The 23,854-nt window shown below is 37.5% G+C and overlaps 2 protein-coding genes and 1 long non-coding RNA gene across 3 annotated transcripts; 1 reads left to right on the top strand and 2 right to left on the bottom strand.

Annotated features, from left to right (window-relative positions):
* Positions 1–6,549: 6,549 nt before the first annotated feature.
* On the bottom strand, positions 6,550–11,400 carry LOC148297506 (uncharacterized). Its single transcript, XM_088247546.1, has 9 exons — positions 10,633–11,400; positions 10,408–10,557; positions 10,125–10,322; positions 9,141–10,012; positions 7,783–7,867; positions 7,577–7,672; positions 7,044–7,492; positions 6,820–6,962; positions 6,550–6,739 (listed from the first exon to the last, which is right to left on the bottom strand). The coding sequence occupies exons 1-8, from the start codon at positions 11,392–11,394 to the stop codon at positions 6,821–6,823; spliced, it is 2,754 nt and encodes a 917-aa protein (XP_088103672.1). The 5' UTR covers positions 11,395–11,400; the 3' UTR covers positions 6,550–6,739; position 6,820.
* Positions 11,401–14,132: 2,732 nt separating this feature from the next.
* On the bottom strand, positions 14,133–16,918 carry LOC110751359 (F-box/FBD/LRR-repeat protein At5g22700-like). Its single transcript, XM_088246906.1, has 4 exons — positions 16,595–16,918; positions 15,112–16,116; positions 14,887–15,030; positions 14,133–14,610 (listed from the first exon to the last, which is right to left on the bottom strand). Exons 1-4 carry the CDS (start codon positions 16,637–16,639, stop codon positions 14,305–14,307), a joined length of 1,500 nt encoding a protein of 499 aa, XP_088103032.1. The 5' UTR covers positions 16,640–16,918; the 3' UTR covers positions 14,133–14,304.
* Positions 16,919–17,030: 112 nt separating this feature from the next.
* On the top strand, positions 17,031–19,650 carry LOC110763144 (uncharacterized). The gene is made up of 4 exons (XR_015832871.1): positions 17,031–17,453; positions 17,587–17,717; positions 17,989–18,164; positions 19,227–19,650. It is a non-coding gene; the product is annotated as an uncharacterized LOC110763144 (long non-coding RNA).
* Positions 19,651–23,854: the final 4,204 nt, after the last annotated feature.

Below are 23,854 nucleotides of genomic sequence, written 5' to 3'. Positions count from 1 at the left end.
GTTTCTGTAATTTAGGGGGGGATGTGATGGTGCCACAAGGCATGCATTATATATATAGAGTTCATTTTGAAGGTCTGTAATGTAGGCCATATGTCTTTTAAGGGATGTATACTTCATCCTTTTTCCAGGTTGTAATTACTTTTTTTTATGTTTTTCACCAAATTGTTGAGGACCAAATAATTTGAAAAACATTCTGATGCAGTACGTACTGTAATAGGATCATATTGTAACCCTGTCATCTCTCTATTGTACTCTTATTGACATATTATTGCCATTATACGCTTGTTTATTGTATAGTTATTGCTGCTATATCGTCACTCAACTGGACACCGATAAACTGTATACGCACAAATACAAAAAGAGGCATGATCATTCCATAAAATCCTATTTCCAAACTTACATAATACAACAACAGGCCACCCCATGGTTACATAATACAAAAAGACGCCACCTCATAGTTCCATTTCCCTGCTGTTGACAAATACGAAGTTTGCATACTGTTCAAGTGCGGCGACCACGACCCATGAAATTCATGACCCCGCCCACAGTGATGTTGGCCCAGTTTCCTGCCGGATCCACTATTTTTGCAAACTTACGAAATAGTTCAAATCCCCTTTCCACTTGTTCTTGCTTCAACTTGGCCATTTCTTCTGATTCCTTGAATACCATAATTGCAGTGGTAGGGGCAATTTCAATTTTTCCTTTGATTGCCTTTATATGTACGAGATGCATGCGGGCATGATAACGAGAGCGAATTGTGCGCTTTTTTATGACATCCCATCTAGCTTGGCCCTCCACAATTTTTGATACTATGTCTGCATGGAGATTTTTCCAAAACATGGTATTGCCTCGACACTGCTGCATGCCATGGACCAAGTCTGCAGTGAGTGAATTGGGTGACTTGGCTTCTGTTTTAGTCTCCCCTCCTTCAGTAATTGAAAGCGTTGGGTTTGGTGTGAGGTTATGGTCCATGGTCTTCGATATTTATTGTAGGCTGGTGTATGACTTAATTGGAAAAAAGGGGGACTAAATGTGATGGGAGTGAAATCAGTGGGGAAGGTAATGGCTGCAAGCATGAGTTAATGTGATGGAAGCTTTGATTTCAAACAGGTGGGTTTATTAATATAGGCAGGTTTTAATGACCTGGAGTAACAGAGACAGTTAGTGGCGGGAGGGATTAGGGGGAGTCATTGGCGGGAGGGATTGGCGGGAGTCTTAGGCGGGATAGTATTGGGCGGGAGTTATTACCCAGTTGACTGTATGCCTTTTTGTAATATATTTCTATTTTGGATGTTCCGAAGTTGGTAATTTTCCCATTATGTAATTCAAATAAGGGATTTGCCTATTTGCCTAATTGATCAACTCATTCAAATTGACCAATATGGTTATTGTCTTATTTCTCATTTCAGCAATCTCAATTCGTTTCCATTTTTCCATTATTCATATTTTCCTATTTTCCATGTGTCATCCAATAATGCAATTATCAAATTATCCATTTTTTCATTATTTGTGCCTATTTTTTCCTATTTTGCAATTTCCCAAGTTTCCATTTGTTCTATTTCCAGTTTTCCAATTTTTCAATGTTCCTATTTTCCCATTATGTAATTAAAAAAAGTTGCCTACTTTGCCTAATTGAGAAAGTAATTAAAATTGTCCAATATGGTAATTGTAATTCGTTTCCAATTTTCCTTTTTTCCATGTGTCCCTGTTTCCTATTTCCATTTATCCAATTTTCAGTTTTTGTCCAATTATCCAATTGTTCTATTAACCAATTTTCTTTTTTCCAATTGGCCTATTTTCTAAGTTTTCTATTTTTCCTATTTCCAATTTTCCAATTTTCCAATTTTCCAATTTTCCAATTTGCTAACTTTCCTTTTGTTCTATTTCCTATTTTGCTATTTTCCAAGTTGCCTTATTTGCTATTTTTCAATTATCCAGGTATCCAATAGTCCAATTTTCCAATTTTCCAATTTGCGAATTTGCCTATTTTCCAAGTGTCCTTTTTTCCTATTTCCAATTTTCCAATTTTCATGTTTTCAGAGTTTCCTTTTTTTTCCTTTTTCCTATTTTCCAAGTTTCCTTTTCTTCAATTTCGAATTTTCCAATTTTCCAAGTTGCTTTATTTTCCAATTACCCTATTTTCCAATTTCCTATTTTCCAACTGTCCTTTTTTCCTTTTTCCAATTTTCCAATTTTCCAAGTGTCCTTTTATCCTATTTCCTAGTTTCCTCTTTCCAATTTTCCAATTTTCAAAGTTTCCATTTTTTCGATTTTCCAATTTTCTAAGTTTCCTTATTTCCCAATTTCCAAGTTTGCACTTTTGCACTATTGCTATTTTGCTATTTTGCAATTTTGCAATTTCCCATTAAGGTTTGGTTTTTTCGTTTGTAAGCCAATTTTATTGTTGTTAATGTAATGCTGTACTGCTGTAAATTACAGCCAAGGAGTTAATGGTGTAGTTTGCAATCCCATCAATTTAATGCACCAACAAAATACCCAATATATGAACCTTCGTATATATAACTGCAACATAGGCAGCTTAATTAACGGGAAAGGTAAACATTCATATCAGTCTGACTCAAAGGCAAAGGCAAACATTCATATCAGTACTTCATATCAGTCTTACTCAAAGGCAAGCATTCTCCACATTCATATCAGTACTTCATATCAGTCTTACTCAAACGCAAACATTCTCCACTAAAGCTAACCATATTGTCGTTTACAACTTCAGACAGAATCTACGTTTATTTGTTTTGTTGCAGTCGGCAGCTGTGAATTGTAGTACTTCAATACTTCAATACTTGAAGATGTCGGATGTACGGCCTCCAAACGAGCAAGTGAGTTACCCGGGGGACATGACGTGGCATGTGCCATTCCCATCTCCACCGCTGACTCCCAATGATGATCCCACTTCATCTGGAAGTGAGGCCGACAGCACTTATCCCCTTGACAAAATCTGTGCCGTGAATCAGGAGCTCCAATATTTCTCTAAGGCAACAGATTGGTGGGAGACCAAATGTGATCTTGATGGCCAAGTGATGGGAAACTTGGCCAACAAGTTGAACAAAGCATTTGCTGGAGAAGTGAAGCAAACTCTAAAAGCAAAAAGTCGGAGCAAAAAGTTAGAGTCGTTGAAGTTGAAATTGGAACAGCGAAAGAAAGATGCCGTCCAAAAATTCACAAAATCTGAAGAATATAACCATGAAATGGTTGAATGTTTCAACACCGGCTTCGAAATGTTCCGAGATTATGCTTCGGTCATCTCACCAAACTACAATTGGAGTGAAATTGATGTAGCTGGTGTGTGGGATGTGCTCAATATGGGTGCTGAGGGAATGCCTCATCATAGTCTCGTGCGTGCAGCGAGGACAAAGAACAAAGAAATGGATCTTTTGATGGACCTGTAGTAAGGGTGAGTGCTGCTTCAGTTCATCTGACCCGAGTACATGGATCTTTTGTTGCCTTCGTTTTCCCTTCGCGGGATAGTATTGTTATGGTTCGGGGGCGATTTGTTTTGCATCTGTGAAATGTACTGTAATGGATGTCTGTGTATTGTATGTACATTTACTTAATATTGCTGTTATATTGCGTGTATATTGCTTAATATTGACTTTGTATTGCATATATAGTGTATTAATATTGCCACTTATTGGATGTATAGTGCTAAACTATTGCTACCGTATCATCCATATATTGCTCCCGTATTGTCTCTATAGTGGATGTATATTGGTCTGATATTGCTATTATATCGAATGTCAATGGCATTTGGTCTAATAACACTCCACTTCGTTCAAAGTCATCCTGATTTCAAATATCACGGACACGACAATTGTTATCCATCCTTATATTTCCTAAGTTTCCTTTTGTTCTATGTCCAGTTTTCCAATTTTTCAATGTTCCTATTTTCCCATTATGTAATGAAAAAAAGTTGCCTGCTTTGGCTAATTGAGAAAGTAATTAATATTGTCCAATATGGTACTTGTCTTATTTCCCATTTCCACAATTTCAATTCGTTTCCAATTTTCCTTTTTTCCATGTGTCCCTGTTTCCTATTGCCATTTATCCAATTTTCAGTTTTTGTCCAATTATCCAATTGTTCTATTAACCAATTTTCTTATTTCCAATTGCCCTATTTTCTAAGTTTCCTTTTTTTCCTATTTCCTATTTCCAATTTTCCAAATTTCCTTTTTTACAATTTTCATGTTTGCAGAGTTTCCTTTTTTTCCTTTTTCCAATTATCCAAGTTTCCTTTTGTTCAATTTCCAATTTCCAATTTTCCAATTACCCAATTTTCCAATTTCCTATTTTCCTATTTTCCAAGTGTCCTTTTTCCAATTTTCCAATTTTCCAATTTTCCAAGTGTCCTTTTATCCTATTTCCTACTTTCCTCTTTCCAATTTTCCAAGTTTCCAAGTTTCCATTTTTTGGTTATTCCGATTTTCCAATTTTCATTTTCTTCTATATTTCCAATTTTTGAATTTTCCACGTTTCCTTATTTCCCATTTTCCAAGTTTGCAGTTTTGCTATTTTCCTATTTTCCTATTTTCCTATTTTCCTATTTTCCTATTTTCCTATTTTCCAATTTTAAAATCTGAAATCCCCAATAAATGCTTAGTTACATAGTCCTATTTTGGGTTGAAATCCACAAATTCCAATTTCCCATTAAGGTTTGGTTTTTTCGTTTGTAAGCCAAATTTATTGTTGTTCATGTAATGCTCTACTGCTGTAAATTACAGCCAAGGAGTTAATGGTGTAGTTTGCAATCCCATCAATTTAATGCACCAACTCAATACCGAAGTACATGGATCTTTTGTTGCCTTCGTTTTCCCTTCGCGGGATAGTATTGTTAAAGCTTCGGTGGCGATTTGTTTTGCATGTGTAAAATGTAGTCTGTAATGGATGTGTATGTATCGTATGTAGAATCACTTAATATTGCTGTTATATTGCATGTATATTGCTTAATATTGCCTTTGTATTGTATTGCTAGTGTATGCATATTGCCACCCTATTAGATGTATATTGTCATACTATTGCTATCGTATTATCCTTATATTGCCCTAATATTGTGTCCATAGTGTATGTATATTGGCCTCATATTGCTATTATATCATTTGTCACTGGCATTTGCTCAAATAATTCTCCACTTCGTTCAAAACCAGGATGCTTTTTGGCATGCTTGGGCCAAATACAACAGTAACAAAAATCCATTCAAGCTTCTACAATGGAACACACAATAACCGTTTTACATCTCCTTCCAAGACCAGTGTGAAGTATCCTCGGATGGTACTGTAGAACTCTAGGTCCATCCGGAATTTGATAGAAGAAAACTTATTCAGAATCTTTCATATTTGTAACCACTTTGCTTGTTCTCGGAGGCAGAAACAAAATTAATCATAATTATAAACGGTGTGCTTTCAATAATTTCAAAAGATTGATGTCAATACTGTTTGTTTGACATTAACCTTTTGGGCATGTCTCACACAATTAAGCCCACAAAATAAAGTAAACATGCTATAAGCTCCACAGTAATATTTACTTCATCTCTATAATCAGAATAATGGGGGAAAAAAAGCACGGAGAAATACATGAAATGAAAAACAACTGGGCAGTGACTGTGAGATTGTGTACATAAAACTTGGAACAACGTAACCAATTCAAGCTAAGGCATCTCATACGTATGCCTACAGAAAATAACAGTGTATGGTCATCTTCTTTAGAATATTGCAATCAACACTTGGTTGAGACCGACCTGCAAAAACAACTGGGTTAAGTACAGAGATAGAGTTTATGAATGGCAGTTCCAGAATTAAGACCTATGTTGATTTGTAACTCCCACCGAGTCAGTTCATAGTGCCAAATGCAGCTATCTGGCACACAGATATGACAAGCCAAAAGATCCCAAGAAAAAAAGCAAACTAAACAAGAAAAAAGAGGCATGCCATAAATGGGAACCGGAGCAGAAAGCATCACATAAGCATAGAAGCAGATTGGCTCCATTACAATGTTCAACAATGATGTAAATACTAGATAAAAGAGTTGTTATTCAAACCTCAGCAGGTTTCTCGGTTTCATTCCTGGACCTTCAATATCGTCTTGCACAATAGCATCATTTGACTTCGTCAAACTTCCAGACAAAGACTCCGCAATTTCTTTTAGACCCTGCAACAAAGTGGCATGACTTAAATACAGAAGGAAACTAATCCAATATGCAAGATGAAAGACGAGTGATTGATACCTGCTCCAGCTAAGATCAGCAAACACAGTATGAGGTTCCAAATTCCAATAACAACATAATGCTAAGCAGAAAAGTAGAATTGCTGCCGACATTATTTAAAACGAACTAAGTCAAAACTAAATTGAGAAATCTTAAGAAAGCTGTATGCTTCAGTAAGTCCACTAACAGATTCCCAGTGCAGGAAATGAAATTTACCTATATCACTAAAATTGCAAACAAAACCACAGACAAAAAATGTGAACAATGGCTACAAAAGCATCCATAAAGAGCAACAATATTTATATATGGAGGTGTACAAAATAGGTAACCTTCAAAATCGAAACAGTGTGTGTCATGTAAGGCAATTAGCCACTGCTTCTAGACTGTACAATATTACACCTCACAATATACAGCAGGGCCAAAGACCCGGGTTGCTACACATAATAACTAAACCTAGTAGCTCTAGCAAAAAGGCAGGAATTTCCAGCAAAGCATCCACGTCTGCATCTTCATATAAACGAGTTCCTGACATAATTAATGAGCACAGTGAATTCCCAAGTCATAAGTCCACACTCAACTAAATTCACAGACATGAAGACATATACCTCATACATATGCCTTCCCCCTTAAACCCTCTATTGCAAGCTTCAGTCTGTAATATTTGGTCTTCAAAGGGTCAATTGTATGCAACGAAATCCCAGCACTGAGATGCTCCAAGAATTTTACGGTCATGATTCCGCAAGACGCACTGTCAAGCCAATAAGTTGGGAAATTAGAACTGCATTTAAGTAAAATAGTTTCTAAACTCCACTAAATTCACAAACCTTACCCATCTCGTTGTTGTGGCACATCTCCAATGGTGCAAACTGAGAATGGCGTAAAGCTTGACATCTGCAGCCCCCTTTGCTTAACCTCTTCAAGCTCAGAAGCTTCATAAAAGTTCATATTGTACAGCACTTGTGGCAGCGTCTCGGCAATAGGGCGAAGCAGTCCAACCAGCTTCTTTGTGGCGGTAAAATCAGAGTACGAGTCATACACAGTTGCAGTATGATTGACGAAATCAAGTTCGATTGCAACCCAGTGGGACAATTTCAGATTATATGGAAAATAGACCTTCCTAACTTTTGTCCAAGCTTGGCCATACCCGTGTTGCCACGTACCGCGCACATAGTGATGTATATTGTTCAACTTGCTGGGTGTAAGGTCACTGATGTTTGAAGCAGCTGCCTTCTTCGCTCCACGTGTCTTGCCAGTCGCTTTGACCGGCTCTAGCAATTGCTGCACACATTGAAATGAAGCCATATTACATAATGACAACCAAAAGCAAATGAAGCAGTGAATGTTAAATGGTAACATGTTTACCTGCAAGCAACAATCTGCCGTTGTCCACTGAGTTCCAAATACCAACGGATGCGCGAGTTGCCTTTTCCGGATGAGAAAGGTTGCCATGTCCAAGTGCTGAAAGTTCACGTATATAATATCAGCACAATTTCATACAACTGTACACTTAATAAAGGTTATAAAACAATTGAAGTCTCGTAATAAAGTAGAGAATTGTGTATTCTTACCCTTGAGCTAATCCATTCCGTATCATCGATCAGTTTGTAGAAAAAATCAGCGCCCACCGAACATGATTCCAGCTGCACCTCCGCACTACAAGAGGCAAAAACGTAAATTCCCGATCAGAACTTAGGTGGAAACAGTTTTCACAACATATATGTCCCATTTAAAATAACAGTTTTCAGAACTTAGGCAAAAACGTAAATTCCCATTTAAAATCGTTTATATTGTAAAATAATAGTCGTATACATGCTGTCAAATTATACTATAAGCACATTGGGCCGTGAGCAATCAATAACGTGGCCGTCATGCGGAGGCCCTACGGGCATAAGTTGAAATCCGGCTACAGTCCGGCTACAATGAGGGAGTTATATATGGCCCTTACGTCAGACAAATATAGAATTGACTTATATGTAGCAATTAGGTGAGACAAATATAGAATTCTTGCTAAGTAGGAAGCTACTTCACTGGGGAGTGGAAGAATTTTGCCTGAATTGTAACAAAACTTTCAAATTCTATATATACATATGAAGAAACATTATAAAACAGGAAACAAAAACCTTGTTTGATTTTATCTCCATGTTTTAGTGGCCAATCATCTTGACTTCATTTGTCTCCATTTTTGTCCCCTTGAGCACCAATTGAGAATTCTTAGGTAAACTACTTATCTCTATTTGTTTCTCCACTTGAAATTGTAACGAGAACCAAGCAATTGTATTTGTCGTCTATTTCAACTCTGTTTTTCTTCACTTCAAATGTGACCATAAGTTCAATTCTTTGTTCGAGTAATAATTTGTTTTAGATTAAGAAACTCTTTGAACACATAACCATAATCCAAGAGGTAACTGCCATATACACTTTAAACACATCCTCGACTGCATTAATATTTTGTGTTATGAATAGAAACGTTTTATTGATAATCAAGAGGAAAAAACATCGATTAAACAATGAAAAGGAAAACTCCAGAACAACTAAACAAAATCTAGGCAGCTATGACAGAAGATAAAACACTGAGGAAAGACACTAGCAGAGTCGAGGAACATGAGGAACATAACATGGAGGAGAAGACCAGATGCCATGGGCGGAAGGAGCCGCTATTACAACCCCTTCTAAATCTCTGTTATTGTCTTCTTTTGAGTCTAAATGTTATAATAATAAACTACAATTCAAAATTTCTTACTACCTATATTTAACAAAATACATTTAACAGCATCAGTCAATATTTTTTTGCTTTAACAAAGTCTGAATTTTGTTCATCACAAATATACACATGTATATTAAAGCGAACTTGGTAATTCTCTCATTTCTATATCAGCACATACTAGCATAACATGAAGATTAGATTTTGAAGGTAAAGAATCCTAACCTGATCGCGTTTTTCCAACCAATGCAAAACTCCATTACTGCCTTCACATCTTCAATGGGAAGGGGTTTTGATGGATCAAAACATGGCGGGGTTTCAGTCGCATCCGACACACTCACCGTCCTCTTCTTCCTCAACGGATCAGTAAATGGACTACACAAAGTGTGGGACGGACGCTTCTGTCTACAGCCTTTACCTTTCTCTTCTTTTGTTTCAACACTTTTAGACCCTTCTCCATCACCAGCCATACTCACTTTCGGTATACTTGGAGGATTGATCGGACCTCCCGATGCCATACTATCACTTCTTTTCCAATCTTCTAACAAAAACATCAGTCTTTTGCAGATTTCGTCACACCCGGCCACATCTTCCGGGGTAGGCAGCTTCTCAACTTGTGCATGCTCAGCTGCTTCATGCACTTCTAAGTGAGGAACGGAAGTGACAATTTCTGGCTCTTCGACTAGCAAGGCTGCGGATGGTTCGGCTCCATCACCGGGGCTTTTTGTTTCCATTGCTGCCGGTTCTATATGCGGACTACCATAGTCATGTAATGGTCCTTCATTCATATGAGGACTACGGAGGTCCTCATGTCCTTCCCCACCCTCATTCAACCCACTATTTATTTTTTTCAGCTGCTCTATCTCCCCCTTGAAATAATGTTCCATGGAAGCTAGGGTCTTGCCAAAATCCTCCACTGATTGTTTATATTTTGCAGACTCTGTTTCACGTTTCAAGGACTCCATCCGTACAATTTCTTCCAACTGATGCACTCTCTTGCGAAGTCCTCGATTCGAAGCGGCTAAATTGGCCAATTCATCCTTTGTCCTTTCAAAGTCACGCTTCAAAGTGCGTAAATGAGTGGACGCGACTTTACCCTGCATTAAGTTATAATGCAAATGTTACAATATTTCAAAAATATTTCCCATCAACAGCAGTTTTTTTCCTATGGTATTATGACGTATATATTGAAAAATAAGTAATGCTTGCCTTAGAAGACGATGGAAGGCTAGCAATTTCAGCAATGTCCTCATCTTTTTCTTGGACAGAGGCAGAAGTGCTGGTTTTTGGTTCTTCGTCATCGCCAATCAACTCAACAACTTCTTCAGTGTCATCAACATCGTCACCCCAACTCCAATACGGTTGCTGCTTCTCAATTACAGATGGGCGGAGAGGTTGCACATCAACCTGCAATTGACAGAGACAAAAAACATATTATTAAACCTATAATTTGAATCAGAAGCATAACATTAGTATTATTAACAGAACTAACCTCTGCATTTTCAAAGACTTGGCTCATTACTTCGTGAAAACGAGGCAAACTATTGATTCTCCATTGTAGTATACGAGGGACTTGGGCATTCTGTTCGCGCACAACGATATGCAATGCAGCGAATGCTGGAAACACCTCAAAAGCCCATATCTGTTTTCAAGAAATAAATATCAATCACTGTAAACAAAGTAAATGGAACTTATACATAAACGGATATTTCCTCACCTGAAGTGCAAAGCCAAATCCTTTTATGTGGTACTCCCTTGGTCTACCACTTGCCATTGTCTTGGATTGCTTTTCTGATTTTTGGGTTTTTAAGGCTTTCTGGGGCACTTTGACTCGCTGGTACTCTGCACACAGTGCCCTCAACAATGACGAATTTGTCTTGGCATATGACACAGCACCCCACGGATACTTCTGGAAGTCTTCAACATCTTCGGCCAATTTCAAGTAGCGCATGTCAATGTTGACATGCTTTTCACTGCCCAACAGCACAAACACAGCGAAATATAAAAGCCCAAACTTGAAGACGTCCTCCTCATGACTGCAGTCGATGAAGGCTTGTTCGAGTTCGGAAAGGCTGACCATTTTATTGTTGCAGAAATACTTCTTCTTCAATGAGCAGTTGTCATTAGTTGCAGTCGGAATGAAGGGAAGCTTTCCAAACTGCAGCCCTGTGATGACGCAAAACTGCTGCGCTGTGAACTGTATGACCTTGTTGCCAACGATGAATTTGATCCCGTTGACTTGAGAAACTGTCCTCGGGTCTGCCTTTCTCAACAACAAGCCATGGATAATTTGTGTTGTCCACTTCAGGTCCTCAATTACTAACAAATGGCCAAAACAACTGTCCTTGAACCTTTGTAGCTGTTGCCCATTAAATTTGTCCTTAATTGTACAGATCGCTGTTTTTGTATGGGGAAAGGTCAACGCCTTTCCCTGGATTTTTTCATCCGCAGCAATCATCAACTTTGCTTTCGAGACCATATTTCCCTACACACCACCATTATACAAATAATTTCAAGCCTTTTAAATATACACAATTACAAGCAATAAACACACAATACAGATGCATCTCCTGGCAATATGAACAAGATATATCAGTGATAAAACTACAATACAGCCCCAATAGAACTTTATATGCATTTCATGTTTGTTCACCAATGGCCCATGACAGAAAAAATACAAGTTCATTGTACCTTCAACCCTTATCTTTTCTCTCCACAAGTCTTGCTCTTATATTTTCCCATTTCCTTCTCTTATATTTTCCAATTTCCTTATGTTATATTTTCTGTCCACAAGCCGTGCTCTTATATTTTCCCACGTCCTTCTCTTATATTTTATCTTCAAAAGGCTTCCTACAAAAGTTTTTCCCATTTCATACACCTACAAGTGCAAAAAATGGGAAAAACTTTTGACTACAAAGTAACTACGGAGTGAAGTGAAGTGAAGCCTATCGTCGGATTTGACACAAGGGGGTAATAATGACACATTGTGCAGAAAAACATCATTTTATTTGAAAGAAACAATGTAATTCGTAAGCAGTGAACAGTCTGGATATCAAAGATAATTTAATCCCAATTGCCATTATTTAAACCTCAAACTAAATATGTTGTGTATTCCAGGTTGATTCAGACATTGTTACATGTCAATAAATCAAGAAGCTGCGTTACGTAACCACAAAAAGCATGCTGAGAAATGAGAGGCATCACAAAAAACAGAAATCTAACCTCAAGGAGTTTGACAACAAAATATTTTATGTAGTCCCGTCCGCTATTCTTTACAATATTCTCCAAAAGATACAGTTATGGTGACTTCTGCTCACTAGAAACCTGCAAATTAGTTTCTACAATTAGATACTAAACACTAGTTACATCCAATATTGTTTGAACAAATAAGTGACTGATAAACCAAAGGCCTAACACGAAAATGCTTCCCGAATGAGAAGGGAAATGGGAAGGAGAAGCTATTTCAGTATAGGCTCTTCAAATCCATTTAAAAGATAGCACAAGCAACACATCTGCAGGTACTGTAACTTCAAAACTAGCCCATTGTGCACCTAAAACTAATATACATCCCCGCATATGGTTCTTTGCCCTTTGTTTACACATTCAATATTCATCCCCAAACTGAAATTCCAAATAATCACAACAGAATATGAAAAACAAAGATAACTTATCCATATCCAATATGCAAGCCCTAAACTTATCAATGACGTGTTTGTTTCACTGCCGTACAATGTATAGCCCAAATTAGTTTCAAAGACGTACATTTAAAACAAGTCATAAAAGTGTGTCATTGAACTACATTTGTTGTTGTGGAACATGAATAAAACCATAATAAACCATTACAACCATAACAAACTAGCAATACAACAGCACTAAAATGAATATACAACGTCACTACATCAGCAATAACCCCGCAACAACAGAGCAATACAACATCAATACCAACAGCAAAACAACACCAGTGCAAGCATCATTCCACAAACAACAAACCCATTCACTGTTTCAAACAATGAATCATCGGAATCACAACATTTCAGACCTAAACAAATTTCAGTGAAACCCCTCAACCAATTTCTGAAAAACCCCTAAACCCTATACCCATTTCAGAGAACTCACTAAACCAATTTCAGAGAAAGCCCTAAACCTAAACCCTAAACCAATTTCAAACAAACCCATAAACGATTTTCATACAAACCCGTAAAACCTTCGTTTTCCGTAAGAAAATTTCGATGAGCAGTACCTGGTTCATGTAATCGATGGCATTGATCTGCAATTAACGGATTCCGCTGGGACAGGAAGAGAGAAGAGAGAGTGAGACCTGAGCCACCAGAGACTGAGAGCGTGAGAGCTCAGCCACGAGCGACGACAGAGTGAGAGCTGAGTGACCAGAGAGTGGAGACTGTGAGAGACGGAGCCAAAGAGAGAGCTGATTCGCGAGAGGTGATTTTCAGAATAAGTGTTAGGTGAGCAATAAGTGTACAATAATTTTATATTTAAAGGTGTTAGTTGTAAAAACATTTGGGGGAGGGTGGTATTTTTAGTTAAGATTATAAAATGGGGGGTATATACCGCTATTTCCCTTTTTCTTTTACGTTTGATTATGGTTGAATATGGTGTGTATAGTGTACTTGTTAAAATTACATTTGTTTCACAATTCAATATATCATTTTGGGTCATTTTATAATAGGGTAAATTATGAATTCAATAAATAGTTTGGTAGTAGGTGTACTCAATTAATTTTAGGGTATAGATCATCATCTGGTGGTACCCAAAGTTTTTGGGTTCGGGTTGAGCTTTACAGGGTTTTTAAATTTTTTGGGCCTAGCTGAGGTTTCAAAGGGCTTGGCTCGAGCTCAACCATCAAGCTGGGCCGTTCCGCCATGGGCCTAATTGACCGGGCCTTTTTTATTTTTTATTTCTAAGTCTTAAATATTTTTGTTGCACATTTTTTTTTTTGGTAAAAAATGATGGATAAAGAGCATTCTCTTAAACAATAGTATAGATTACTATAGAACTTAAGAAAACAAAAATATAATAACCAAACTCTTTGACTAAACCTAGACCAATGGCGAATATATTTAAAAAATATTATACCTAAAAATGAATCTTACGCAAATATACCAAACTAGGATTGGCATCATGAAAATTAAAGCAATTTGTGCTATTAGAATAAATAAAACCAAAATAAGCCTTCAAATTATTTATTGAACCATTAAATTTGAACTTGAGAAAAAAGGCACACAAAAAGATATATATTGCTTGTTTGCTACAAAATTTTAGACAACATAGAAAATTAACTTATGGTTGAACAAAAATAATAATAAGAAAGAGCACAGTTATGTCTCAATTTGAGTTTGTTCGATCACAACATTAAATGCCAACAAAATCTCTACAGGCATACAAACTCAATAGTTGCAGGCACTTTTTCTCGAAGGCATTGCATAGCATGGTCTCTTGCTTTCGCTTCTTCGACCTTTTCAACTTCCCTAACTCTTACATAAGATTCATTCAAACGCTGGACAGGATGGACAATAATTTTCTCCAGTGCAACAGCACTCTTTATTAGGTGCATGACATGTTGAACAACACATGTATGAGCACGATACCCTACAATTTCTAATACCTTCAGGTAATGATGGGGGCATTCGCCTGCGCTCTTTATTGGTCCCATTCCTGCAAGTGTTGTAAAATTCAACTGCACCAAGAAAACATGCAAATTCAACACTACACTACATGAACTACAAGGACCATTAAGTCTATTACCATGTTTTGTCAACTGTGGAGCAAAAGTTGACATTTTTGTTTTCTTTCTTATAAATTGGTAATAGAATGACTATAGGATTAACAAATCACCTACAGTGCACACAAAAATGCCCAAGTTTTTACCCAAGTTTTAACAAATCACCTAAATTCTCAACAAAACAAAAAAGCCCAAGCTTTACTATGTAATCTACCAGGATATGAGTAATACCTTCAACACAAGTCTCTGCACGAGAGGAGATGCCTTCATGAAAGAAGTTAAATGAAAAAGATCCATATCATAATTTGCCTTCACTGTTAATTCCAAATGCTTGACATTTGCTAATACGGGAAATACATAATCCTGATTGTAGACCTGAAACCCAAACAAGTTGTAAGGAACTACATAATCCAAAAGAAAAAAAAAAACCAACACGTCATAATTACATATACTAACCGCTAAATCAATATCCAGCACGAATATCTCCAGCCGAGAAAGACAGCAAGAGAGTTGGGTGAAGGGAAGGTCTATGGATTTGCGGTAAACGTGTACCTCATCCGAAAAAATACGAACAAGCCTCTCAGAAACGGACACCTCAACAAGGAATGGTACATTATTGAGGAGAAGGTTGGTTGCTTTTCCCTCATAAATAAATGAAACAAGTTTTACGTCACGAATCTCAATGCTTTCAAGTTTACACCATTTTATAGTTAAATACTTTAATGCAATTGAGGGACCGACAACTCCTAACTTAACCAAACTTTTGGTAGCGCAAGACACTGTCAAACGTTCAAGAACTGGACAGTTATACAAGAAGTGCTCAAGAACTTCTCCAGTCACATCAACAAATTGGAGATGAAGAACTTTGAGGAACTCAAATCCAATATTGTATTGGCAAGAGTGCAGACTTGGATAGGCAGACTCTTTCCCAAAACCTAATAGTGTGTGGGGGAATGAATAAGCACCGCTACGAGTGGAGAAATCACATAGATGTAATTCTAACTCAAGTATTTGAACTCTCTTATTCATTGCAAATTGAATCCATTTGTCAATGGAACTTGTAAAACGACTATCTATATCAAAGGAAACCCTGAATCGTTCGATGGATGGGCCTCTATGCTGTTCCACTACATGATTTACCCAATTGACGTATCTGAGGCTTTCCTGTTCTCTTAGTGCTGGTTGGAGTTGACGGAACTTTTTATAAACTTCATCATCAAAAAATTTAGCATCAAAGTCGAGAGCCATAGTAGATGCCCACACATATCGCCATCGCCTGGAAAGGATACTAGTAGTAGCTGCTTCCTTTAGGGACAAGAGAGACAATATACTAACAAGAACGTCATCTGGCGACTCAGTGAGTCGGTCCACCAAGTTGTACTCGTCCTTATGTTTCCTTTTCTTTCCCAAGGTTTTCTTTTTTCTTTGCCTGTGTTTCATTCCCATGTAGAGCGCGTACTTCTAATATATGAATTGGCCCAAAAAACAGAACACGAAAGGAGTGAGAACTGGCAGTGTTATCATATTCGTTACAGGGTACTCTTCTCTCTTCAATTTCATGATTTCATTAAGTTATCATATTCATTAACCAAAAACATAACCGAAAACGATGACAACAATAAGGAAACCAAATCATAAGACACTTTATTATATCACTCAACGAAAAAAGTGTGCAAATTTGTACGAGTTAATATGTGGGAAATAGAAGAGATGCAGCTTTCAAAACCAGGTAAATCATATCTGGGAATATTTTATAAAAATAAACAATTTTATAAAAGTTTGACAACTGGGAAAACAGATACAACTTCCAAACCAATTGGATATGCGGGAAATAAATAGAAAAGAAAAATAGTAGAAGTTTTATTCCTGTGATATATGAAAAGGAACGAGAAAAAGATGCAAACTTCGGAACTTTTAACTGTAAACACGAGTGAAGTACCTTGAATTGGAGAGATGGAAAAGTTGGGGGAACTCTTTTCTTCATGAAATTCGTCTGGGAGTTCCCGGCTATGGTACTGATGGAGTGGTAGCGACGACGATGGCTTAAAAGATTAGATTTTTACTTTATTTTTCAAGAGGTAAGGTGAAGAATCAGATTTAGGGATTGGATTCCTGACCAAAATCGGAATTATTTGGGGTCAGATTTTGGGGATTGGATTTCCTGCCAAAATCGGAATTATTTGGGGTCAGATTTTGGGGATTGGATTTCCTACCAAAATCGGAATTATTTGGGGTCAGACCGTCAGATTTAGGTTTTGGGTTTCAGAAGAAAATGGGAATTATTTAAATAGGCGGCTTTGTCTTGTCCCCGCTCCCATCCCATGTTTTTTATTGTCCCATAAAAAATGGGAATTATTTCAAAACTCCATAAAAAATGTCTCCTATAAAAACTCCATATTGCCCGTATAACCTTTTTGTCACTTTTATATTTGCCGTTTGAAATTGGCCTCTACTCTCCTAAAAAATTTGCTTTCTTCTTCTTCCTCTCTGTTCTGCTCTCTCTCAGATGAAACCCCAAATTTCTTCTTCTTCTCTGCTATGCTCTATCTGAGATGAAACCCCAATTTTGCATCTCCTCTCTCTCACTTATACCCAGCCCTAATTCCCAATTCTCCATATTTTTCTTTTTCTGGATCCAAAGACCCATCTTCCTCATTCACACCATTAGCCACCGCCAACACCACCAACCTCCAAAACCATTGCTCTGGTGCCCTCCACCACCTCCTTCCCTCAAAACCCAACTCAAGTCCACCTTCGCCAACCTCCAAAACCAAGCAAAGGATGCATTCCATACTGGGGTAATTTTATTTTGGGTCATTTGAAATGGTTTTAAGATTGATGTCATTTTGATGATTTTGGTTAGTTGTAAAGTAAATAAATGGGTATTTCAATCCTGTTTGTTTTATTCCTGTTTCTCTAAAAAATTTGCAGCTTTTCTTTTGAGCCACCCCTTGTTGCGAGTGTTGTGTTCGGAGCAACGAAGTCATGGCAACTGCAGGAGGTTCTAGAAGGATGCAAAGTCGAGCTCATACCTGAAGTAAATACATAAATCAACAAGAAAGGTTTCCTAATCCATGCCCCTGATCAATATTCATGTGCTAATTCAATTTCTCCCTCGTTTGAAATATTGTCAGAATGGTATATGTATATATATATATATATATATATATATATATATATATATAATATTATTTCTAAAATTCGTTGAATTGATAGTTAATGATGGAGAATATTGGTCTAGAAAGTTGCTCAAAATCCAAATTCTTGGTACATTGTTTTATTTATCATGCTTATTTGCTTGTTCTGAATATATGGTTCTATTTGTTTGGTTAGGCTGAGTTGATGAGTGCATGAAAGAAATGGCCTGCAGGTGTTCGATGAATCACCTTAACGAGCGCACTATGGTTTTCTTTGAGATACAAACAAATTGGGCCAATTCTCATGGTATATACTTAAAGGTGAACTTCTGGGAGGACCCAATGAACCCATCTAAATGGAAGGAAGAACATGTGAGTTTTATTATAATTTGTTTACGAAGATGTCTTTATAGTGCATAATGGTTTTGTTAGATCACCGTTGACATTAGTTTGATTACCTTTTAACAATGCTTGAGAAATGCCCCTGTTTTTCCATGAAGACTTACACAAGTGCCATATTATGTCTAAGTTTCTAGTGAATGGATACTTGGTTCTGTCATTTGATATTTGGAATTCTATTATATTTATTTTCTTATTTTTCTGCTTTTGTGTCATGTCTTGAGTTTCTTTTGTTTCGACGTGCTGCCTGAGAAGGATAAGTTGGGTAAATTGAAACTTTTGTATGCAACAGAGAAGGTGATATTGACATGTATATTGGGCACAAATCTTGTGTCCAAATTTCAATGGACACAAATGGATTCTTTTTGTACTCGTCTTAGACACAAACCTACAGTGTTTTTTGTGTAAAAGACATGTTTAAGACATTTTTGTGCTAAATGAAGTTGAAAAAGACATGATCCTTCTTTTGTGCTCTATAAAATGTGTCTTTAGAGCAGTTTTGTAGTAGTGACCCTTGCCCATACAAGTAGGCAGCAACTTTGAAGATTCGTTTTACAGTTTGTCCGATTCGATAGCTTGTGATTTACTTTGCCTTGCCACAAATTTCCTGTGGTGAATCAAAAGCTTTATTTTGTTGTATTGGATTCCTGGAGTCTATAATATTTAGATTGTAGGGCATGTTAGAAATTTGTAGGCCTATGGTGAATCAACAGCACATGTATGCTTCTTTTTCTGCTTTTGTGTCATGTTTTTCTTGTGGTGCATATTGTTTCTGTCATGTTCTTTGTAGAAAATACCTTTTGTTTGTTTTTTTTATTTATAAATAATACTCGGCTTCTAATTTAGCTAGATCAGAAAAATGTTGGGTTGCCCTTGGTTTTATTTCAATGATCTGTTTGATTTATAGAAATGTCATGAATGTCATGAAGACTTCAGAGGCAAAAGGGATATGCAAGAACAACTTAAGAATTCATTTCGAGTCCTCTTTTGGTTATTTAGCTCATTCTGTCGATGTATATTTACATTTTCATGCAGGTAATAAGGGCTAGTTTCTTGAATGTCTCTCTCTTTTGAATATGGAGTAACAAATCCTCACACGTCTTCGTGGGGCTGATCGTTTTGGATGTCTACTTTCTTTTGGACAACGCAAGTATCAAATCCTCTCAAGCTATAGGAAAACTTTTTTGACTTGGTTAATTTACTTTCGTCAAACTTTTCAGAAGCACCTGCAGAGCCCAAAGCAAAGCCTGCAGAAGCTGTGGCTGCGGCTTAGTCTTTGCCTATTTAATGTGGAACTAGTCATTTAATATGTCGAAGTTGATGAAATTGGTACGGTATCCTGTAAACTATCAAGTACTCGTTCAACTTTTCCTTGTTTCTAAGCGACAATGTTTCTCTCTGAACTTGTTGTATGACTTTCTGTATAAATAAATTGAAGAGAGACATTGTGTTATGCCAAGCATTCAGATCCTAATTTTTTGCTTCGTTTTTCATTGAAATACTGATGCTTGCGACTTTAGATTTGTTAAGAAAAACCTTAAATACAGAGGAAAAGGCAATAACAAGGCAAGGCACTACAATGGCAATAAAAAAACTCCACATTCCCACTATAATTTCATTCAAGAATTGAAAATAAACGGGAATACGGGAGCTATACAATGGGAGCTATACAATGGTAATAGGAACGCAAAAACGGGCTATACAATAGCAATACGCAAACTCCATACTCCCCCTATAAATTTATTCCAACATACTAGAAAAAAAAAAAAAAAAAAAAGATATGCAAGGGCAATACAGTAGCAATACACAAGCAATAAAGGGCTATACAATGGCAATACACAAACTCCATACTCACCCTATAAATTTATTCCAAGAAAAAAAGGATATACGGGGCAATACAGTAACAATACAAAAGCAATAAAGGGTTATAAAATGGCAATACACAAACTCCATACTCCCCTATAAATTTATTCCAACACATGAAAAAAAGGATATTCAAAAGCAATACAATAGCAATACATAAGCAATAAAGGGTTATACAATGGCAATACAAAAACTTCATACTATCCCTATAAATTTATTCCAACACAAACTTTAAAAGACAGGATATACGGGGGCAATACCTATGACATTCCGACCCAATTTTAATTATGAAATTACAATTTTGCCCTCGGGGATAGGGTTATTTTGATCACTTTTTAATCCGGTAGGATTTTGGGGAATTGAATGGCACTATTGCATAGAGCGCGTCGATACGAGTTCGTAGAGACGTAGTGGGGTAGTTGTAATGAAGAAGTTACGATCTACGGAAGTGCAGTGGCACAACCGTAAATATTTCGAAGTCTTTTTTTAATACTCAGATCTCTCTCTCCCTCCCTCCCTCCCTCCCTCTCACGACCAAACCCTCCCCTTCGCTACAACCGGCCACGTTTTGGCCGGCAACAACTTGCATCGGGGCCGGTTCCAAAACGACCGAGCCACCTTCCTCTACCCGACCTGCACCACCTCATATGAAGCTCACCGCTCCAGCTACCGAAAAAGCTCGAAATTTGGTCGGTTTCCACTCGAAATTTTTGTCGTCGATTCCGACGATTTCGACCTCCAAAATTTGTCGATCCAGGTATGCTTTCTTATCCTTTCGACATGATCTAGCTGATGGTTAGGTTGGTTAGGATCAATTTTGAAGTTTTGAAACTTGTTTTACAACTCAAAGTTTTGGCTGGTTTTGGCTTGAATTTCCAACAAGTTCCGGCCCCTTTTTGGCCGTGGTTCAAGAATAAAAGTTGCTCCACTCGTTGTCCTAATCACGTAGGTATAGGTATTGTTGGGTGATTTGAGAATTTTCCGGTCGCCGGAATTTTCTCAAGCCACCCACAAATTGCCGGCGCTTGTGGCGGCGCATGGGCCACATTTGGGTTGTCCATTTTGGTCCTAAAATGATCCCCATGTCATCCCGAGCACGACGGTATGCTCGGATTTGAATTTGGTTATCGTTTGGAGTTAGATCGGATTTATGCATATTAGGCGTTATCCGGGTTCGATATGTTCAGACCATTGGATCGACTCCATTTCCAAATAGGTTGATCTGTGTACCTCTAGGATCGTATAGGAATTCGCGGATCGAGAATCAGAGTCTCGAATGCTCCGATAATCCGATTCAAAGATTCAAGTTTACGTAAAGCGGTGATCGTCTGATCGCAAGCGATCCGACCGCTCAATCTGGACCAAAATTGCAGGACTTATTTAGTAAACTCTGTTGAACCCGTAGGAACTTTCAAATCAGAAATCGGAGGTTGTGGGCCCCGTTGTCCCAATTGACCAAAAATGAGAAGTTTGACCAACTGTTGATCACGGGTCTTTTGAGATCGTCTCATCCTTTGTGAAGGTACTAGAATGACTTTAGGACCTTTCCAAGATTGTGTGTACACATTAAGTTTCTAGGAATTATGGGTTTGGGTGTATGTTTTAATTGTGGCCTTACAATATCGAATAGTATTACTGGAGTTGTTTGTCAATGATAAATACGTGGGATTTGAACGGTGGTTATGGTGTATTGTTGAAAGCTTGGATTTGTTTTGATGTTGTGATATTGGGTGTAGTAGTGATATTGGTAGTAAATTGAGTTGTTTGGTAATGGGTATTTTGGTTAATGAGGTTATAACAGCGGGCTATCGGTTCGGTTTTGGCCTTTACCATGTGACACAAGACTTTCCGTTTATTATTATTATTATTATTATTATTATTATTATTATTATTATTATTATTATTATCATCGTTTTATTTTAATGATTGTTTTTGTAATTCACTTATGGCTTGATAGAGGGGTTTGGTGTCATTATGGGCCTAATTAAATGTCGATTATATGTTTACACTCAGATATATGTCTATGCATTTGGGTTAGGGGTACATGGAAACTGTGGTTATGGTTTGGATATGATTGGAACTCGGCACCTTTGGCGGGGTGTTTCGTAGACCCTTAGCGAGGTAGTATGCGCGCATAGAACTTGTCACAGGCGCACGAGTATTGAGGATTCTGCTGTGCGTGCTGGGAGCCAAGTCCCCAGTTGGACGGCTCGTCCCTGGCCACATGGTTGTTGAGGATTCCTCCATGTGGTCTAGTCAAATGATCCCCGAATTGGATTGTTTTCCCCTGGTACATGATGATGGTGTGAGGTGTGCATACATATATATATATATATATATATATATCCCTCCTGGTATCAGAGCCGTAAGCGTTGCAGGAGTCAGTTCTTGAGTCAGTTAACTCATTCCGCCCAAGTGGCTGGTTTAATTCTTGTGAGTTAGTCAGTCCTTCAATCACCCCTGAGTCTAATTCACTATTGTCTATTCTTCCTGAGGCTTTTTTTATTTTTCCAAAATACTCCATTCTCATTGCAAATATCATCTTACACCTTGGCATGCCATAATGGTGGTGTATTCTACAAAAGTTGTGAAAGCATACGGTGAAAACAGATAAGGAGTTCATTTTTGAAATAAATTTGAAAAAGCCAAAAGCAAAAGGTTAGGTGCAAAAGCAACTCAGCAGTAGTAAGGCTTTGAGCCATTTTGCATTGATGAATACTCCAATCAAATTAAGCCCCCAAGTATGAAAGAGACAAGGAATGTGCATGACTTGCAATAGCATGAAAGCTTGTGGCTTAGGTTGGCATGTATTTGGCGTGTGTTGCACTAGGATGCCATGCTTTGCAGAGATATTTAACAGAGCAACATCTGCTGCTTTATTTTCCTGCGGCTAATAACCCAACTAATCATAGAGTGATTTTTGGCTCATAACCCATCCCACTTTCTTCAACTTCTGTGAGGTTATGAGAGGTTACGGCAGCTATGTCCTGATAATCTTGCTAACATGCAAGCATGAGATGCTTTGGCAATAATTAAAGCATGTGGTGGTGCTTGTGCTTTTGGTGGTGTGTAAATGCCTATCGTTTGTATTCCTATCAAAGTAAAAGACAAGAAATAAAGGAAGCTGAATAGTCCAACTTCACTAAGTTGGTATTGGCCTAAAACATTATATATATATATATATATATATATGTTAGGAAGGAAATTTATCAGTTCATGTTTACATTTGAATAGTGTTTTTGCAAGTATAAATGTAATGACATATGGCATGATAATATATATTTTATTGTGAAATCTAAAAAGCTAAGAAAAAATGGATCTTCTTATCTTTTTTGTTGGCCTCCAACAGATGGCATGTAGGTTGTGGAACTGACATTGGCATAGAGAGTCGAGGTATTCTGTGGGCAGTGCCAAAGATGGAGGCAACGCAAGCAGTGTTTCGGAGAGGACTTGTGCAAGATATGGCTATATTGTTCTAGAGTTAGCCAAGTCTCCTTTGTTGGTCAGAAAAGATGGCTTCTCTTTATCAGATGCTTGGCCTGTGTCTGGCCTTTTCTCTTTTTGTTTGAAAAAATTTGCTTGGCACGAAGCCCCCAAGTATTTTGGGGTTTTCATGTGTAGTTTGCTCAATGGCACGAATAATGCATTTGCCAAAGCTTCTAGGGCCTTCTTGCAAGATCTTGTTTTGCTTGAGAATAGAGATCTAACGCACAAACAAATTGAGCATGTGAGTAATCTATATTATATTTGTTTTGCAAAGTAGATAGTCAACAAAAGGAAAAAACAAAGAAAGAAAGAGA

This window comes from Prunus avium, chromosome 1 (genome assembly GCF_965620075.1).
Source record: "Prunus avium chromosome 1, drPruAviu1.hap1.1, whole genome shotgun sequence".
Lineage (NCBI taxonomy): Eukaryota > Viridiplantae > Streptophyta > Magnoliopsida > Rosales > Rosaceae > Prunus > Prunus avium.
The sequence above is the reverse complement of the archived record's forward strand: the minus strand, read 5'-3'. Positions and strand labels throughout refer to the sequence as shown.

Bases quoted from the DNA above. Each gene is read 5' to 3' on its own strand.
- LOC148297506 (XM_088247546.1), bottom strand. From the start codon at position 11,394: ATGGTCTCGAAAGCAAAGTTGATGATTGCTGCGGATGAAAAAATCCAG. The intron at 10,013-10,124 runs GCAAGCATTACT...AACTTAATGCAG, and splicing joins GCCTTCCATCGTCTTCTAAG to GGTAAAGTCGCGTCCACTCA. The intron at 7,868-9,140 runs GTTAGGATTCTT...TGCCTCTTGTAG, and splicing joins GGTTGGAAAAACGCGATCAG to TGCGGAGGTGCAGCTGGAAT.
- LOC110751359 (XM_088246906.1), bottom strand. From the start codon at position 16,639: ATGAAGAAAAGAGTTCCCCCAACTTTTCCATCTCTCCAATTCAAG. The intron at 16,117-16,594 runs GTACTTCACTCG...TTCATATATTAG, and splicing joins TTCCATCTCTCCAATTCAAG to AAGTACGCGCTCTACATGGG. The intron at 15,031-15,111 runs GTTAGTATATGT...TTTGGGTTTCAG, and splicing joins TGCTGGATATTGATTTAGCG to GTCTACAATCAGGATTATGT.